Source organism: Centroberyx affinis, unplaced genomic scaffold (assembly GCF_046629955.1).
Source record: "Centroberyx affinis isolate AG114_WGS23_722 - 3 ecotype Tasmania unplaced genomic scaffold, CSIRO-AGI_Caff_v1 ptg000782l_1, whole genome shotgun sequence".
Classification (NCBI taxonomy): domain Eukaryota; kingdom Metazoa; phylum Chordata; class Actinopteri; order Beryciformes; family Berycidae; genus Centroberyx; species Centroberyx affinis.
Window position 1 is genome coordinate 53,479 of NW_027279390.1, and position 15,074 is coordinate 68,552.

At 43.3% G+C, this 15,074-nt stretch overlaps 2 protein-coding genes across 3 annotated transcripts; one reads left to right on the forward strand and one right to left on the reverse strand.

The window, feature by feature from the left end:
- Positions 1–971: 971 nt before the first annotated feature.
- Positions 972–11,656, reverse strand: tmem67 (transmembrane protein 67). 2 transcript variants are annotated; one of them, XM_071520241.1, is made up of 28 exons: positions 11,452–11,656; positions 10,557–10,645; positions 10,337–10,427; positions 10,084–10,183; positions 9,378–9,447; positions 9,183–9,254; positions 9,015–9,077; positions 8,775–8,929; positions 8,508–8,616; positions 8,201–8,287; positions 5,583–5,648; positions 5,324–5,477; positions 5,123–5,243; positions 4,906–5,011; positions 4,584–4,640; positions 4,316–4,414; positions 4,073–4,171; positions 3,603–3,689; positions 3,366–3,465; positions 3,082–3,221; positions 2,806–2,946; positions 2,581–2,661; positions 2,368–2,484; positions 2,139–2,255; positions 1,922–2,029; positions 1,630–1,732; positions 1,389–1,531; positions 972–1,281 (listed from the first exon to the last, which is right to left on the reverse strand). In XM_071520241.1, exons 1-28 carry the CDS (start codon positions 11,654–11,656, stop codon positions 1,201–1,203), a joined length of 2,961 nt encoding a protein of 986 aa, XP_071376342.1. In that variant the 3' UTR covers positions 972–1,200. The 2 variants fall into 2 exon arrangements, with proteins under 2 accessions (XP_071376342.1, XP_071376343.1); XM_071520242.1 differs by having other exon boundaries at positions 10,337–10,423; positions 11,452–11,510.
- A 441-nt stretch (positions 11,657–12,097) lies between these two features.
- Positions 12,098–14,434, forward strand: rbm12ba (RNA binding motif protein 12Ba). The gene is made up of 2 exons (XM_071520249.1): positions 12,098–12,252; positions 12,469–14,434. The coding sequence occupies exon 2, from the start codon at positions 12,494–12,496 to the stop codon at positions 14,150–14,152; it is 1,659 nt and encodes a 552-aa protein (XP_071376350.1). The 5' UTR covers positions 12,098–12,252; positions 12,469–12,493; the 3' UTR covers positions 14,153–14,434.
- The last annotated feature ends 640 nt before the right edge of the window (positions 14,435–15,074 follow it).

Below are 15,074 nucleotides of genomic sequence, written 5' to 3' on the forward strand. Positions count from 1 at the left end.
TATTGCAAATTTGTTTCCAGAGGGTTGCATCAATATTAATCGATAAATCTTTTTCCCAGTCTGTGGTGGGGACGGATGTGGTGGAATCTTTTGTTGATGAGATAAGTCTGTATAATTTTGATAGTGGTTTCTTGGCTGTTGATATTGTAAAATTTCACTCAGTATGGCTTTGCACACCAACTGAAATTTTCTGGAATAACATAATAACCACCATCTCCCAAGTCTTGGGTCACAGCATTCCACTTTCCCCCTCCCTCAGCCTCTTAGGAGACCTCACACCCATCAGTCACCTACACAAATACCACAACACCATACTTATCACCTTGACCATTGCAAAAAAGACAATATTGCTCAACTGGAAATACAGACACAAAATAACAACATCACAATGGCTGAATATGTTAGCAGAACACCTCTCAATGGAACAAATTACTGCATCTAACAAAAATCAAACAGCTACATTTCATGACACCTGGGCCCCCTTCCTGAAAAACTCTGAATCTGCCAATGAACTAAGACCCTTTTTTTTTTTCTATAGATTAATTATAAACCTGTGGAGACTGTCTGTCTGTCTGACTGTCTGTATGTTCAGTCTGTCTGTCTGTCTGTCTGTCTGTCTGTCTGTCTGTCTGTCTTTTTATCCTCAATAACACTATGTAGGGGCGGGTGGGGCCTTTTTGGTTTTTGTTTGTTTCTTTTGTTTTTTATGTATGCACTTTATCTTGGTTCTGGAGTGGTGACACCTTGTCTGTGAATAATAATAATAATTTAAAAAAAAAAAAAAAAAAAAAAAGGGTGGGGGTATGTTCTGAGCACAACTTTTTGTTTGAGTTCATGTAACTGTCCTTGTTCTTGTGTGTATGCTTGTTCTTTGAACTCTTGACCTGATATGAAAACCTGCCTAAGCCTAATCTCTATCTCCAACATGAAAAAGCACACCATGGCAAATATCATGAAACAAGACTGTCTTCATATCAAACATATGGTTTTAATCAATAAAAACATCAAATACTGTACAAAAATGGAATTATAATATTTACATAATTGAACCAGTAGTGAAAAATACTGTGTAAAAAATAAAAAGTATAAAAAGTAAAAAACAAAAAAAAACAAATAGCTGCACAAGCTGTAAACAATTAACATATTCTAGACACACACCACTACGCAACATTGGCATTATCAATTACTCAGCAGGGAATTTTATATCAGAAATCGCTCATCTACCAAAGTCTTGTTGGCAAGGTTTCTCCTTCCGATAGCGTTGCGGATCAAGCGAAATACCTGTAATGAATGAAATGGTTTTTTATTATACATAAGTAAATAATAAAAAAACCTGAGTGTCCGTTTTAGCACGGTGATGACCACATACACACGCACAAATTACTGACCATTTGCTGTATGTACGTAAGCACAGCTGCAAGGACGAAGCTCTGCGATCCGAGGTCGACGACACAGAAGAACAAAGTGTCAAAGATCAGCAGTGTGGCCTCATTTCCATAAAACAGCACGTCACTGAAGGAGTGGGCCTCGTCTACAGTGAGAAACGCAAACAGACATTACGCACATGTACACACATAAACAAACACAGACACACACACACAAATCTGTGTGTGGGACAGAGATCATTACCATTGTAGAAGATGCTTTTGTCATTGGGCTCAAGGAACTCCATGCCTAAGACCCTCTCAAACAGCAGCTTGTCCTTCACTATATAGTCCATGTCGCGGTGGGCCTGAGGTTAAAAAGCACAACATTAGAGTGAAGAAAGCTGTATCAAATACATCTAGGATCATGAAAACAACTCATACACATTCAGTCTACCTTTCATGAACAAATTCATATTCAGTCACATCAATTTCTGTGCTGAGGTCAGTGTGCATGTAGCATATGTGTGTGGTTACATATGTGTATTTGTACGAACATGGTCTATAAATGATCCCAGGAAGCGGTTCATGGTGTTGTAGGCTCTGGTGCTCTGCTCAAACGGGTTGGCCAAGGATGCGTCCACCAACCGCGACGGCCCATTCCTCTGCAGCACACAAGAGAATGCAACGTTCAAAATGCGGAATCGTTTTTTTTGTCTTTGTTTGAAGAGGTTACATCACGGGTGACAGATGTTAAGGGAGACGAGCACACACCCTGCTGAGCGGCTCCCGTATCCTATCATACTGCAGCCGGAGACGGTTGGTTATAGAGATCTGGAAGGTCTGGGTGTCTGTGTTCGGAAGCAGCCCTCTCTGACCGCACAAGGACTCCTTGAGACAGAGAGAGAAAGGAAGACAGCCAGAGAGAGACAGAGGGTGGATATATTGTGGAACAGCAATAATGTAGTAAACATGTTAGTATGTAGTCTGCCACTATACGCACAGCTTCTCTCTTCAGGTTGGCGTTCATTTCCTCCATGTTAGTGTCGGCGTGGCCATGAACCGAGCGCCCATGGATGTAGTAGCCAAAACAGCGGTGGGATAGCAGGAGCACGGAAACCTACACAGAAACACGCATGTATACAGATCAAATGCATTCAAGTAAACAGATGAATAGTTACAAACACAAGATACAGGTCTACACAGTGCTACTCACATTACTGATGGAGCAGAGATCCACAAACTGACGGATTTTGTCCTCCACAAAGCGCTCATGGACCACAGTGAAGAATATCACCTGTAAAGACAAATAATTAGCATTTAAAAAACACATTCATGTATCCCCACATTTCTTTAAACAGACTGATAGAGGTGAGAGCCGACAGGGAGGTGCTTTTGTTAGCAGTCGGACAATAAAGACTACAGCTGTTGGTAGTTTTACCTGTAGAAGTCCGATACAGAGCCAGAGTGTGGCTGCCAGACCGAACCGCAGCGTCAGGCTGTAGGGAGGGGTGTACACCAGAGGGGAGCGCTTTAATGTTGACCAGGGGTCCCTCAGGGCCAGACTGGAGAAGCCCACCACCTAGACAACATAGGGCGACATTAAACAGGGACATAAATAGGAATGAGAGATAGAATGGGGAAAGGGGAGACAACAAAAGCTACAAAAAAAAAAAGGCAAACGGAAAGAGTGTGTGTTTGTGAGTGTAAGATGTACTTCAAGGAGGAAGAGTACAGCCATGATCTGGAAGGTTGGACTGATCTTGCGGATGGTCTGGATCTCATTCCACTCATTGGCCACAAAGTAGGTCCTCCAGATGCTGACTGGGGAGGGGTCACGTTTCGGCTCGCCAGAGGCTGATAACAACAATGGATATGGTAAATGGACTTCACATAGCTGGGTGATTACTTAATCCTATGAATGCAAAATATAAGCTCTGAATCAAGAATGTGAATGACTAAAGGTCTGAGTTTGTTAGAAAGGGTTAAACTTGTCTGTACCTTGGACAGTCCTGCTGGCTTTGCTTCGCGGTCTCTCCCAGTCAATCAAGAACACATCAACTGACAACTGCAGGATCAGCTTGTGGAGGAACTGGACTGCCTGGATACAGATAATATACAAACAATATGTTGTCCACAATATACCTGATACAAACATACCACATAGCTTTCAAACCCAATGCCAACCATTCCACATCAATTCAGTGTGTGTGTCTTATGTCGATGATATCATCTCACCTTGAGAGCGAAGGCACAACCAATGTATGTGACAAATCGCTCCTCCTGAGCAGGCAATGGTAACAGCACAGACACAAATTGTTGGGCCTAAACACACATACACCAATAAGTCATGACAGCAGCCAATAATAATCGCACATACACCTATGATTTCATGAAAAATGTTGGGGTAAAGAAGGTAAGGGAGAAATGGATAGGAAAGGTTAGGAAAAAGACTTGCCTCCAACGTCTGAAGAGTGCAGAGAGAAAAAAATAAATTAACAAAAGAAAAGTGCAAGTTAAGAAAACACCCAGCCTTGGTTTGAAAAGATACTAAAGGAAAAGGGGCTCAAAGGAAAAAGCTTTGGAAAGGAGATACTGGTAGAAATAAACAGAAACCAAAAAACCTGAAAACAGAAACCTGTCAAGTAGGCAAGTCCTTAATCCTATGAATAAAAGCAACCGTTATGGTTTAAGCAAATGAAGTGCACCTTGTAAAAGATAAGCCAATACAGTCCTGTTCCCACAGTGATGACGAAGAAAACATTGGCCAGATCTCCAGCATAGAACAACAGGAACTTCAGCATGGTCTGAAGGAGGGAGAGAGAGAGAGAGAGAGAGAGAGGGGGAGATGACAAGGGAGACAGACTTACTGCTTTAACGTTTTACACACATGTAAGGATTGAAGTGGTTTGAATTTTGACATTTTCAAGAACCAGCTGCAACTGTTCTACCTCCATGTCAATGAGCGGAGAGGCGATCCTCCTCTTCCAGCTGACTGTCTTCAGCAGGGAGTAGAGTACTGCCAGACCACCCATCACACCTAGAGCAGTCTATGCACACACAAATATACTCACAGCCACAGTTATCACATCACTGTCTGTTCCATCATGGACGCTTAAAATCACTAATCATTCACAAGTACTTCTCTTTCTCATGTAATAATCATATTGAACCAATTAGGATTACAACATTTCCTTCATAAGTGACCCTTCTACTCACATCTGTTTTCATGCGAGCCTCATTCTGATCCATCTCATACTCCACAGCAAAAGACACCTGGAAATAGATAAATGGGTTAAAGGCATAAGCCAGCTAAAAAGAGAGCTTTCCATTGTTTTTAAAAAATATATTTCTTCAAAAGAGATTCTTTACAGAGTCTACTAAGACCAGAGACAAAACCCAGTTTTTGATGTGTGCTGATCATCTAGATTAAAACAATAAAGTCTTCCGTCATGATGTTATTGCAACTTTAACACCATTTTTGAGATAGAAAATATGAGCTGAAGGTGTGTGTGTGTGGGGGGGGATGAGACTGACTCACAGAAACGACTTGTGTGTTGCTGTCTGTGATGAGAACATCTCTGTAGGACACAGACATCAGAGGGGGGAATACCTGTCCCTTCTGGGTTCCTGCAACCAGCTGGAACCTAACGAACGCACACATGTAGGCAAATAGACATCACGTCTTCACGAACCAGTTACAAAAGGCAGCTCTCATTTGAATATTTTTTAAGGTTGTGCGTGCGTTTGCAACCCACCTTATTTTGATGCTGCTGGCAACGCGGATGACTTTAGGCGGAGAGCTCAGGCTCTTCTCCCTTCCACTCAGCGTGTCAACCAGGAACACACGACGAGACAGATACCAGTTCTTCATGTTCTCTGTACAAAGACAAAATCCATTTGATTAAAATGATTTGAGTAAAATTTACACACACACACACACAGAAATAAAATCCCACCTTGGTTGATGAACCGTCCATTGTACTGTTGGTTGAGGACTAGTGTGGGGAGTGGAAGAAGTCTTCTGTTCTCTCCTCCACCAAGGTCCACAAACATGTCATAGAATAACGGCTCGGGATATGCACTCAACAACTCTGCTATAGAGAGATCACACTACACACACACACACACACACACACAGAATGTAACACAACTGCACAATGGAAAACAAACAAACAACAAAAATGTCTTTGAGAAAATAAAATAAGAGACACTCACTGTCTCTTGGTAAGCGGTTCCAAAAGAGAAGGCTGCCCTCTGTCTGGTGGCAGTATCAGGACAAAGCTAAAACAGAGGGTGAGAGGAGGATAAGATGTTTTGGAGTAATTGCAACACATGAAAGGATCACTGGATCACTGGTGTGAATAATGAGTGCCACCACCTTGTGGCTATCGAAGCCATTACAGTGTTAGCAAAGACGCACATTTCCACTGAAAGATTACCAGCCAACCTGCCATCACACAACTCCAAGGCTCCCTGGCATGCACTAACTGGGACATCTTCGACGGAGACTTGAATAACAGGGTCTCTGTCATTACGGACTATATCAATTTCTGCATAAATACCACTATACCAGTCAAAACAATAAAGAAATATCCCAACTCCAAACCCTGGATTACTCCTCAAATAAAACAGAGCCTGAAAGAGAAGCATAAAGCTTTCAGGCTCAAAGACTGGGCTGGCCTCAGGACGGCAAACCGCACCATCACAAATGAGGTTCTCAAAGCAAAACTGAAATTTAAGGACAAACTAGAAAATGAATTCAGCAACATGAACACTAGAGAAGCTTTCCAGATGGTGAAAACCCTGACTGGATGTGAACCCAAACACAGTCCATCAATATCACCTGACACAGAACTTCTCGCCACTAAACTGAACTCATTCTTCACCCGTTTCGACACCCAGGACTTCACAGACGAATGCGTCAAAGAGCTGAGAGCCCTCCCTCCACTGGACCCCAACGAGCCGGCCCCTTTCTCAGTGGAGGACGTAAGGCGCCAGCTTGACCGGTGTAAGCCAGGCAAGGCCCCGGGGCCCGACAGCATCCCAGCAAGGGTGCTGAAGACCTGCGCCATGGAACTCTCACCAATTCTTCACTCACTCTTCTGCGAATCCTACCGGTCTGCCACAATACCCACCCTCTGCAAAACCGCAACGATAATTCAAGTGCCCAAAAAATTCCGACCCACAGAACTCAACCATTACCGCCCCATTGCCCTCACATCCATAATAATGAAGTGCCTGGAGAATCTGCTGCTACATACCATCTTGCCAATTGTCAACCAACAACTGGACCCCCTCCAATTTGCCTACAGGGCCAAGAGGGGCACAGAGGATGCTGTGGCCTGCCTGCTGCACCTCCTCCTCCAGCACCTGGATTCCCCGGGCACCTTCGCCAGGATCCTCTTCGTGGATTTCAGCTCTGCTTTTAATACCATCCAAAGGCATCTGTTGATCCGGAAGCTACACCAACTCAACACTCCCCCCCCATCTGATCCATCTCCTGCACAACTTCCTCAGTGACAGACGGCAAGCAGTTCGGGTAGGCACAACAACATCACCTGCACTCACCACCAACACCGGAGCACCGCAGGTGTGCTGAGCCCGTTCCTCTACACGCTGTACACCAATGACTGCACCAGCCCCTCACCCACCACCACTTACCTCAAATACTCTGACGACACTGCCATTCTCGCTTTTCTCACAGATAACCATTCTGTTCTGGACTATCATAACACTGTTGCACACTTCACCCAGTGGTGTGAGCGTAATTACCTTCGTCTCAATGTCAGGAAAACAAAAGTAATAGTAATAGGTACCCCGTCACCCCAGCATCCCATCCTCATCAATAACGAAACCGTTGAAATAGTTGACAGCTTCAATTATCTCGGAATTACACTGGACAATGAACTCAGCTTTGACCAGCACACAAAGGACATTCAAAAAAGGCTATTCAATCAAAGACTATCAGCCATCCGTAAACTCAAAGGACTCTATGTCGCCCCCCATCTCCTCCTACTGCTGTACCAAAGTATTGTCTAACCCATCCTGCTCTACTGCTCCGCCTGTTTCTTTAACATACTCTCTCACAAACTGGGTTAAATTTACACACATAACCACTGCTGCCAAGATAATAGGTCTTCCCACTCCCAACCTCTCAGAGCTCAACTGTAAGGCCATCACACGCATTGCAAATACAATAGCACAGGACATCACACACCCACTCAATTGCCACTTCACTGCACTGCCCTCTGGGCGCAGGTACAGGACCCTGAGGTGCAGAAGGGCTCGCTTTGGCAAAAGCCTGATACCCGCAGCCATAGCAGCCCTAAACAGGGTGACTCGCTGAGGGAACTATGAGTCTTGTTTTCTTATGTTGTTTTTGCCCGCCACTATTATGTGCTGCTGTGTTACACTTTATGTATTGTTATTGCCTGGTATTGTTGTGTGATGATGTGTGTAAAGTGTATTGTTGGTTCTCCTTGTGATGTACAGTTTTGTGGAAAAGAATTTCCCCCCGGGGACAATAAACTAACTAACTAACTAAACCTACATCATTTAGATTGCTGGTGAACCACATGTAAAAATCAATATATTTCTACTTTTGTTATATATTTGTCTGTCTCTGCTATCAACAGACTGTAAAATAGTAAGAATTGAAAACTTTGTGACGTTAACACAGAAAAGAGAGGAGGTCAGTGACACTTGTCAATTGGCTCTAGCATTAAAGTATCCAGATGAACCATGTGTTTGTATGAACATTTCACCATAAATTCGACTAATCCTGTGTATTGAGAAGAAGCGTCCAGTTTATGACAATTCATTCAGCATCTTACCTGGAGATTTCCTCCTCCTATGTTTTCCCATCTCAGGAACTCTCCTCTGGCGTTATAGACAGCAGCGATCAGCTTAATGTCAGTGTTCTGAGAAACACAAAAACGACACACACATCAAAACATTTTCTGTACCATGGCAGGTTTACTACTCAGTTTCAGTTTTTATTAAATGAATAAATAGACTACTGTTTTTATTATGGTTATTCTTCTATTGCGTCGTTAAATCACCAATAAGGTTGGAGTTCTTTGTTTGTTGAATATTATTTGCTGACCCAGTTGTGGAAGAGGATTAAGGTTCACTACTTACCTTGTTACTTCCTTTGAAACTGAACCCAGTGGGTAGCGGATCAGTCTGCAGCACTCGACTGGCCAGACCTGGCTGGTCCCCATAGTAAAGCCACGGCAGATTGGCCCTCCTGAGGACAGAGTAAACAAAGGACATATTCATTACAGCTTACTTCGGGTGAAACTAAATTATAGGAGAATAAAGCCCTGTTACATTTAACCATTTAATCAGACAATCTTTTTTTTTGTAATAAGTCCACGTCAGGGCTGCCATAACGGTGTCGATTACCAGTAGGAAATGTCTTGTGTCGAGCCCAAAGCAGCCGTGGATCTGAAGATGGAGTTGAAGAGACCGCAGGCATCGTTGGCCACACTGCTGAACGAGTGCATGTTCATCACACACATGTTCCCTAGAGCCTGGCACGCTGTCAGGTTGGAGAAGACCTGTAAAACACACAACTTGTTTACACACAGCAGTTGAAGCACACATAGAGAAACTCAGAGAGAGACAGAGAGATGGCGGATTTACAAGGCAGGCTGCTGATGAGGAGTACAGGTTTTTGAGGAACCACGCAGACTGGACTGGGAGAGCCTGCGGGGGTAAACACAATAGAAAACAAAAATCAGAAAATACAGTTCTGAGTAACAAAACAGAAAAAGCAGTGAAAGAGAGAGAGAGGAAGAGACAGAGACTTACCAACTGAGCAAAGTTGACATTGGGGTTCACATTGGAGGGGAGACTGTTTGGAGGGAAACATAGTCCTCCCGCCTGAGAAAATTCATATCAACTGTTAATAACAGATTAATTCTCTGAGCAGTTTGCCTGTTATTGACTCAGGTATGTATGATATGTTTGAGAAGGTACTGAATGCAGAGGGCCGGTAGAACTCACCAGGACATTAGTAGAGCCACACACACAGGAAAGGGAGGTGTTAACGAAGGACGCCTGACATCTCTCACACCTGAAAGAGAATTTCACAGACTATTCCATCTACCTTGCATACACAAACAAAGCTCAGACTCAAGTCGGTGCACATGTAGCTTACTTATCCCACTCTTCACACTCTGTTTCTCTTGTTTGACAACACCGTGCCAGTGGTGCTAAGAGCGTGGTCTGGCATAAGCCATTAGTCAGAGAAAACTGTGTCTATGCGCTCAGATGTGTTTCTCTTTTCATTACAGTTCAGGTTGGCCCTCACAACAAAGAGGTTCATGAGCAGAACTAGTGCAGCCTAATGGGAGGCACGGAGGAAGGAAGACAGGGAAGACGTAAAAGAGATACAGGAGGTGGAACAACAACCAGCAAGTGCTCTACGAAATAACAATGAGTAGTTGTGGTACACAGGTATTTTATATTTATTTGCCCATTCGATTATTTATGTCTTAAGTAGATATCCCCATCATTTTCATGTACATTACTAAACCTGTGTGCTCTCCAATTGGCCATTCCATCTTAAATTGCAGTTCCACTGAGAGCCAGACAACTAAATATTTTCATTTATTTGTTGTTCCAGGAGAGTAAAGTCACTTAAGCACTTAAATGTGATTATGAACAGAAATACGTCAACGAGTGTGATGTGTGCGATGTGTGTTGATACCTGTCTCCGCTGCTGTTAGGTACTGAGAGGGCAGGGTCACCTCCATTACACAGCTCACACCTGGCTTCATCTAGAAGGTTTCCCTGGACATCCCTCTCCACTGAAAGAAAAAAAAAAAAAAATTACAAAAAAACACAGCTCATATTTGGGCATTTATGCATAAAATACAGTAAAAAACTTTCACTTTCAACATTAATGATTGTGTTTGTTATCGGCACAGCTCATAAAATTAGTCCTTTCATTAGTGACTTACCCAGAACAGCCGCTTGTGGGCATTGGCACGTCCCCCCATTACTCAGACTGCTAGGACAGCGAATACATCCAAACCCATCTTCTGTTACTGCCTGTATAGAAGACAGACAGCATGTCAACAAGACGTCATTGCAGATTACTGGAGTGGATTGTGTAGGGAGTGTGACATGCAATATCTGTGACATGAGATAAACAGCACAGAAACTGTAAACTGTACATACAGGCTTGTCGGCGGGACATTGCTGGCAAGTACTGGACACTCCATTAGTGGTGAGAACGCGGTACCCGGTTTGGCAATCACAGCTCAGTCCTGCAAAGGGAGGGAAAACAGTTCAAGGTTGGTATGCACACAAACGGCTGTATGGTTAGCTGAAATATTGAGCTCCAAGCTGTGAGTTAATCAACTAACCGCGTAGCCTGTTATACCTATAAAGATAATTTTCACTCTGCCATCAAGCATACTTCGGACTTAACATATTAATTTCATGGTAACCAAGAGCCAGTGCGATAAAGATAGACCTAGTCTGACTTTAAGTCAGATTTAAGCATAAGGATGGCTGGCTGGATAGGAAAATCACAGTCGCTCCACTACTTCTTCATGTTGTAGATCTCTAATGGATTGTCTCTGTCTCTGCCTTGCTCCCTTATTATGGCTCCTTACAAAAAACAAAGATTTGCCTTCTTGTAAAAATATGTAGCAACAGAATTTAAACTTCCACTCTTGACAGTTAGGCCTACTTGTTGCCATAGTAACAAAGTTCTTAACTCCAGCTTAGCCAGGGGGGAGGGAACTTTCCTACCTAAAATAAGCCAATCTTATATTTATGCAATATAAGGTCTTAATTAAACTAGTCTAACCAGACAATGTAAGATCAGTCTAAGGCTTAGACTAGTCTTAACCAAGTTTATGTAACAACTGGCCCCAAATCCTAACGTTAGCTAGCTACTGAATCGATCTTAGCTATTTGCAACTACCCAGCTCATTATCGTTTCATTGCTGCATGCATGGCTGGCTACCTTACAGTTAACGTTAGCTTGTCTTAGAAAAACTGTTGGCATTATAGCGAATCAGCAACCGTTAGCTAACGTTAACTTGGCGATGTGATGATGACCGACCTGTTTTACTCGCCCGTTGATTTGGGCCGCACGTAACACAAGACAGACTTGAGATGTCGAAAAACTTTTCCACGCCACAGTCTGAAGTAGCCTGATACGGGATAATAAACTGCTGGCAGCGAAGCGAATCGAATTCTATTAAAAGAAATAACATTAGAGTCAGTCTGTAGCTCTTAACAAGTAACGTTAGCGTCCCCGTCGCCATGGTAAACAACATCACCCTTCCTGTTAGTTACCCACAATTCCTTCCAGCATGATGACGTTACGCCAATCCCCCCACTCGGCGCGCTTTATTCATCATACTTCCCGCGTGCAGCACAGCGCGACATGGTTAACTTGGTGAATAGGAGCGAGAGAGACCAGGCCACTAGATAGAAGTTTTAGCCGAACAGGAGATGAAGTGGTAAGGAGATGGGATTGGAAGGGCTGTACTTGATCCAACAGTTGTGATACCAAGACATTCAGCAGGGTTATTTTAAATTTTAGACCCGTTTTAGTCAGGAGGGACAGATATAAAGATGCATCAGAAATGTTTAATAATCGAATAAGAACTGCGTATAGTGATTTTGTGCAGATGGTTTAGCCCATTCTTGTCTCTAGTCCAGTAGGTGGCGGTAATACATCTTAGCGTTGGCTGCCAACTGCCTTTAAAAGCCAAGGACGAAGAAGAAAAAGAAGACGGGGAAGAGGAAAATCACAACATACAAGGTCTGGCGCGTAACAGGACAGCCTACAAACAGCAAAATAACGAAAACAAACCAAAAAACGCACGGAAATATATATATATGTGTAATCGCTGTGGTGAGTAATTAATTTTGGGCATGTTTAATGATGATAGAGGAGCTTACCTGTACATTTCCTCCAACTTTTCTCCTCACTCTTTCCCCTCAACCCTAGTGTGACGCACGAGGGGTTTTCCGCGCATTACAAAACATCGTGTGATAAAGGAAGAACAGATGACTGCTGTTGTGGGACATTTTTCCTCTTCATGTTACCCATTCTCTTCTCCATTTTCAGATGCGTTTTGGCCTAGTATGACAAAATGACCATAGTCCTGCGATTACAAGGTCTAGATGTGAAGGCAGGTGCTGAAGACATACGGAGATTCTTTGATTGCCTTTCCATTCCTGATGGGGGAGTGTTTATCATAGGAGGAACTCTAAGAGAAGCGTTCATTGCATTCGCCACTGAAAAAGATGGCCAGCTTGCTATGCGTCACACTGGAAGCTTCCTCAAAGGATCAAAGGTTACTCTGCACATAAGCAGCATGGAAGAGCTGGAGCAAAAATTAATGTCAAAGTTAAAGAAGAACAAACCCTCTGCACCGCAGCTTCCTGTCAAGACGCCTCAGCCATCTTCAGCTGCAGATCCGTCACCCTCGAATGCACCTTCACCCGATCCTGAGACTGCTCTTCTGCTTGCAGGGCTTGTCACTGTCCTTCAGGGTTTCCAGTCATGCCAGCAAACAGCACAACAGCCAACAGAGTTTTCCCAGGCTGATGGCACAACTGTTGTGGCTGATGAGTTCAGGCCACCGGAGGAAGCTCTCAAGTCAAGACCAGGCTACGTCAGATTGTTTGGTCTGCCAGCATCAGTTACAAAAGACGAAATCTGCCATTTCTTCAAAGGGCTGCTAGTTCAGGAAGCCATAGTGAATGTGAAGTTGGGGCTTTGTCGCGGCTGCCTTGTGAAGTTTGCAGACTTCCAGGATGGGTGTGACGCTCTTCGCTTCAACAATCAGCTGCTGGGCTCCTTCTGCGTGGAGGTCCGTGGAGCTTCTGAGAAAATGTGGACTAGTGCCGTACAGGAATGTGAAAGCTCTAATGATTTTGAAGAAATGGCTGACGTACCAGTGCCTACGGAGACACAAAATGAACACAAAACAAGGTCATTTTGTGATCCAATGAAACCCAACCAAGGCCTTCTTGAGACAACGGGATTACACAAACGAAAAGCCACTTTCACAGTGCCAACCAAGAGGCGTTCTAAGGACCATTTGCTCTTAAAGCCACAAAAGAAGCCTAGATCTGACTGTACCTCCACAACTGGCTTGTCACCAACTAATGAGTACAATGTCATGGTTAGTAATCTACCAAAAAATATAACAAAGACTGAAATAAAGGAATTGTTTGGATGTCCAACGATTCCACACAACAAGGTAATACATCTTCTTGATAAGGATGGCAACAGAACAGAAACAGCATTTGTCATTTTTGACCAGGCTGAGGATTATGGCTATGCAATGAATCTCACTGGTTGCCATGTAGGCTCTGGGGCCATTGAGGTCTCATCAATCACCACTGAGAGGATGAAGGCCATGATTGCCAGTGCCTATGCCAGGCGTGTTCAGCAGTGTCTGAATTCAAGGACAAATGCAATGAAGAAACCAAAGAGAAAGAGACCATGCATGAACCTGAACCTACCCGGTCAAACATGCTTATATGTCAGAAATATGCCAGCAGATGTGCAGAAAACTGAAGTGAAAGACTTATTCTGCAAATATAAAGTGAGGGAGAATAACATCTCCTTGTTGCATGACAATGATGGCAATGGTATTGGTGAGGCGGTGGTTCGGTTTAAATCACACAAGCTTGCTGCACTGGCTCAGAGGCTGCATGGTCAGGTCTTCCTGGGGGCAAATGTACTTCTCACCTGCATAAGTGTGAAGCAGATGAAATGTATCTTGAGGGGAACCTTTTGAGGAAAGGAAAATGATACCTTCCATGGCAGTCTTGCAGAACACCACTTTTTATGTGGACACTTTCACTGAAGCCTGGTTCTGGGACCTTTATTTTTCTACTAAACTCTTGTTTTTCAAGAATAACTGCTTGATTTCATTGAGCCGATGAACTTTGAGCGATTAAATTGAACAATGTTTAAGACAAAGGTTTAAAGAATGTGTTTAATCAATACTGCTAAGTATTTCTTGACATTCCTTCTTCGTGAGCAATATGTCACTTTATTTTTACACTGTGAAATAAATGTTGCCAAAACACATTGTTTTATGGTCTGTTTTGTGTCTGTAACCCAAACAATTGACTGTCAGAGCTGGAGTCAGAAAGGGGAGTCACTTAGTGTGTAAGGAAAAAATGGACATTGAGGACCTAATGTATGGCTGCAGTCACGTTTTTTCGGTGTTGGAACAGGACCCACTTTGAAGCTACTGGGAGTTCTGAAAACCACTCAGCCTGGCTCAAAGATGGCGGAAATCTAACTTGACATGAATCCACTGCTTAACTACATGGTTGGCAGGAGACAGCCTTGATTACAGGCACATTTCATGATGGAATATCTTATGTCTAATTACAAGATTACTCCAGAGGAAGAAGCTTCTTTGTCAAATAGCCAATTAAGTAACTTGTAGACATCAGTAGGGCCAATAGTCCCAAAATGAAGTTCAGGGACTTTTAAAAAGATCTACAGCTGAGTCATTCCTTTGAGTGGACAGACTTGGACCTCGTTTACTTATTCCAAATCCTTGCTACCCGTTATTGTAATCTAGCATGAGCACCGAGAAACTAATTTTACTAATCACCTTTTTAAATAAATATGGATTGCACTATGTCTATAGTCTTCCAAGTAGTAAGATTAGTTGACGTTTGCCACTCATCTGTGAGGCTTCA

Bases quoted from the DNA above. Each gene is read 5' to 3' on its own strand.
- rbm12ba (XM_071520249.1), top strand. From the start codon at position 12,494: ATGACCATAGTCCTGCGATTACAAGGTCTAGATGTGAAGGCAGGTGCT.
- tmem67 (XM_071520241.1), bottom strand. From the start codon at position 11,656: ATGGCGACGGGGACGCTAACGTTACTTGTTAAGAGCTACAGACTGACT. The intron at 4,415-4,583 runs GTGAGTAGAAGG...GTGTGTGCATAG, and splicing joins AGGCTCGCATGAAAACAGAT to ACTGCTCTAGGTGTGATGGG. The intron at 2,030-2,138 runs GTGTGTGCTCGT...TGTGTGCTGCAG, and splicing joins TACGGGAGCCGCTCAGCAGG to AGGAATGGGCCGTCGCGGTT.